Source organism: Brassica oleracea, chromosome C4 (assembly GCF_000695525.1).
Source record: "Brassica oleracea var. oleracea cultivar TO1000 chromosome C4, BOL, whole genome shotgun sequence".
In the NCBI taxonomy this organism is placed as follows: domain Eukaryota; kingdom Viridiplantae; phylum Streptophyta; class Magnoliopsida; order Brassicales; family Brassicaceae; genus Brassica; species Brassica oleracea.
Window position 1 is genome coordinate 4,232,530 of NC_027751.1, and position 4,471 is coordinate 4,237,000.

Here is a 4,471-nt window from a genome sequence, read left to right on the forward strand (position 1 = left end):
TATAGGATGACCATCAGGGGGAGGTGGAACGAAACAATCAAGAAGATATTAAATATCACCACTGAATGATCAAGAGTGGCTCAAGGTAACTGAAACTTCGGAGAACGGAGATGTAAGGGAAATGGAAGAGTCGGGAAAGATCGGCTGCGAAAGCTTCGATCGAAAATAGTGTAGGAAAAATGGGCCTTCTTTGTTCTGAATAAAAGTATAAAGTCAGCCCAAATTAAAATCCAGTTCAGATAAAATAATGCTTGACATGGCGATTTAAAGATTTCTTATTGGTTGATTTTATTAATCCTACGTGGATAGCCTAGCTGATGAGTATATCCTGATTTTAGTATTGTTAGATGAGACAAGTGTCCGGTGAGTAATCATCTATTTATAACAGTTATTTATAACAGTTATTCAGATATTATAAAAATAATATATTTTGAATATAGAATAATGGGCCGATCCAACATCAAGGGCCCATAAAGTTAAGGCCTTATATGCTTAAAATATCTAACTTTCTGACGCGGTTTCGCGCAACTTCAGTCTCCACTAAAAATCAAAAACCTCCACACTCTCTCTCTCTCAACCAGATCCGCCGCACACACCAATGTCTTCTCCGGCGATTCTCCCCGTCACCAACCAGCAAGCCACTCAATCCAACACCCCCGCCTTCCGCACATTCCTCTCCCGCCTCTCCTCCTCCCTCCGCGACAGCCTCTCGCAGCGCCGCCCGTGGCTTGAACTCATAGATCGAACCTCATTCGCCAGACCCGACTCTCTAACCGACTCGATCTCCCGGATCCGCAAGAACCTCGCCTACTTCAAGGTCAACTACGCCGCGATCGTCTCCTTAGTCCTCGCCTTCTCCCTCCTCTCGCACCCCTTCTCGCTCCTCGTCCTCCTCTCTCTCCTCGGCGCGTGGATGTTCCTCTACCTCTTCAGGTCTTCGGATCAGCCGCTGGTTATCTTCGGGCGCGGCTTCTCGGATCGCGAGACTTTGCTCGGGCTCGTGGTGGCGACGGTCGTGGTTGTGTTTATGACGAGCGTTGGATCTTTGTTGACTTCTGCGTTGACCGTTGGAGTGGCGGTTGTTTGCTTGCACGGCGCGTTTAGGGTTCCGGATGATTTGTTCTTGGATGAGCAGGAGCCTGCTAATGCGGGGCTGCTCTCGTTTATTGGTAACTCCGCCGCGGCTACTTCGGCTGCTGCTGCTTCCGTTGTCGCGGGACGTGTTTGAGAGCTGAGACGTGGATTCTTCTTCATTCATAGTTGTTGTTATGTTTTTGAGTATAGATTCGATATGAAAGCTATTGTATTCTTAAGTTTGGTTACAGTTCTGAAACTTTGAGCTGATGTAAGATCAGTTTGATACTCTTGTTGTTCTCGTCATTACATGTGTTGTGTTCTTTTTGCATTTAGGAGGGCTTTTAGAGATGGAGTTTGGATTCTAGCGGAACATATATAGTTTTAATGAGAGAATGTGAGCTTGTAGATTCTAAAATTGCTTGCTGCATTGAGTGTGTACTCGTTACTCATTGTTAGGTGATCGATTGTGTGTAGATTGTCCAATACTCTCCGCTTATCAACTCTTATCACCGTCCTTAGAGTGTGGCTGAGACTTTCGGTAGTAGCCAGTCTGCACTGAATCTGATGCCATTCTAATACAGTGTCAGTAGGTATGGTGTTACGACGATCCATTTTGCTGTTAATACATATTTACGTTTAAAAGTATCAAAGGATATCCAAAATACACTCTATAACTTCAAATACAAAGTTTTGAGGAGTAGAATTCTATATTTGAACTTTCACTACTCAAAACAGTTTCATATTTTTATTTTTATTTTAGTTTCTATAATCACATATCACTTTTATGATTTATAAATATTTTTTCGTTTATTATTTTAAACCTTAAAAAAATTATATCTCATAAATATTTTAAATTTTGTTTACATAATTTATTTTTTACACAGAAAATTAAATAAAACTTTAAAATAAGATTTAAAATATTTTAAACTAGATTTAGACAACAATATTATATAAAAAAAACTTAACAAAAAAATATTTTTAAAAATTACATGAATTATAATTATTACACAAATTTAAATATTACAACAATACTAATAGTCATGTAAGTTTGATCCGGAACCTTCAAAATTTTCAAATATTGTCCCATTTTTTTGTGTAACTGAAGATGATTGTTGTTGTTGTTTTTGATGTCTTTTTCGCACAATTCTTTCTTATTCATATCGAATATATTCACGAGTATTAATATCATCGGGAAAAATTATTCTTTTAGCAATATTTTATGTTTCTCTTTTACTTTCTTGTTCTGATCTAATGTATTTACAAATATCAATATTAACAAGTTTTAGCTCGTAATCTACAAAGTAAAAATGAGGAGAGCAATTTTTACTTCAAAATGCATTAATAAATCATATATGCACTACGAAAATCATTTTATGGAATAATATTAATAAGTTATTTTGTTGATATTTAAATATTAATAAGTTATTAGTATAATATTTTGTTTGAAGTTTAATATTAATAAGTTATTTGTATTTAAATTTTATAATTTAATAGAATATTTTATTAATTAATATTGTTGTAACATGTGCTAGTTATTTACAAAAGTTTTATGAATTCAAATTAGTTATGACAAATATAAGGACCATATTATAAAATACAAATAGTTTTGAAGTTGAGTTTAAAGTTTTATTTTTAGAGAAAAACACCTTTAAACTTTAAATATAGAGTTTTGGAGATGGTCTTAGCGAATAGAGTTGCCTTTTTCGTCTGTAAAAAGTAACAATGCAGGAGTGATAGAAAAAAAAAAAGGTAACAATGTGGGAGTACAGTGCTTTTTTATAGTTCCAACTCCAGTTCAAAGATGTTAATAAGTTAAATCGCTTGATCCAGAATCTCATACTAGTGTATGGAACTAGAAATCTCAAACTCATACACCGTAGAATGTCATGCTCTAAATATGTTGAAGGCTCTTGCTCTAATACTCACTAGCATTCGATCAACATCACTATGTTACTTGATTTTGAGCGAATTTCGAAGACAAAATTCAAAACACACTCCTGTGAAAGTATTCAAATATCTATATGAATGACTAGTGACCTGACCGTAGTAAATCTTAATATTTTTACGTCAATGATTTGGGTTTGTATACATTGTAAATTTGTAACGTTATTCTCTCAAGCTAAAATCCACTATTTTATTCGTCCACAAGTTTCCTCTATCTTGACAGGATACAACGACAAATATTTTCTATGGGCTTGATCGTCATGATAGGAGTCATATCATGGTAACATGTTTTGTGAAGTAGGTTGGGTAATGACATGTATGACCGGAACAACTTAGTAGTAAATCTGGTTCATGACAAATCTTGAAATACATAAGCCTCACGTTTAGTTTGGTTCAGTCTAGAAAACTCGGTTACCAACAAACAAATTGAATATCCGAATAGTTTTTGGTCATCTGAACTGTTTTTTTTTTCTTTTTTTGGGGTCAAAGTCACTGAGCTGTTTCTTCTTTAGATATCTTATAGGTGACCTGTTTTTAATCTTTCATTACATGAGATATATTAATCGTGGAATCATTTTTGTCTTTTCAAATCTTTTTCCAAGATTCTAATTATTTGTTACTTGTGAGATATAATTAGGTGTTTACCATTAAACAGAAAATATGTTTTTCTCTTTTCTTTGTAAAGAATATTTCCCCACTTGTAACAAGAAGTTAGACCAAACATTAGAGCATCTTTATCTTTAATATCCTAATAGGTCTCTTAATTTATTTTTAATAGTATTTAAAGAGTTAATTTTGGTAAGAGAGTTGATTAAGAACCTTGAGATTTCCCCCCCTCCATTGCAAGTCTCTTATTTTAGATTTCTTAAAAAAAAATTATTAAACATTTTTTATTAATTTTATTTTTTATTATATAAAACATAATAAAAGATAGCATTTTAAACATATACTTTAAAATAAAAACATGAAAACAAAGATTATTACAATAAACGAGAATTATTTGAAAGAAGCATAGAAGATCAGTTGTCGTCTTCGTCACGTCCAAATTTTTCCCAAATATGTTCAACCAAATCATCTTTCAGCTGTTGATGCATTTGTGTATCACGAATTCTTGTTCGAACACCCATCATATTAGCGATATTTGTAGGGATATCCATAGAATACGTGAGATCGACATGTGAACTTCCGTTGTCTTCTGCTTGTTGGAACTCTGAAGGATCAAATTGAGTGTATCCATCTCGTTCGTCTTCTACTATCATATTATGAAGTATGATACATGCTCGCATAATCTTCCCAATTTTGACTTTATCCCAAAAAAGTGCTGGATTTTTAACAATGGCAAAGCGAGCTTGCAAGACTCCAAAAGCACGCTCGACATCCTTTCGGACAGCTTCTTGACGTTGAGCAAATAAAACTGCTTTCGGCCCTTGTGGTATTTGAATAGATTGGA

General features: G+C 34.4%; 1 protein-coding gene across 1 annotated transcript; it reads left to right on the plus strand.

Moving 5' to 3' along the window:
- The first annotated feature begins 524 nt into the window (after positions 1-524).
- Positions 525-1,429, plus strand: LOC106337321 (PRA1 family protein B2). The gene has a single exon (XM_013776417.1). The coding sequence runs from the start codon at positions 599-601 to the stop codon at positions 1,226-1,228; it is 630 nt and encodes a 209-aa protein (XP_013631871.1). The 5' UTR covers positions 525-598; the 3' UTR covers positions 1,229-1,429.
- The last annotated feature ends 3,042 nt before the right edge of the window (positions 1,430-4,471 follow it).

Bases quoted from the DNA above. Each gene is read 5' to 3' on its own strand.
- LOC106337321 (XM_013776417.1), top strand. From the start codon at position 599: ATGTCTTCTCCGGCGATTCTCCCCGTCACCAACCAGCAAGCCACTCAA.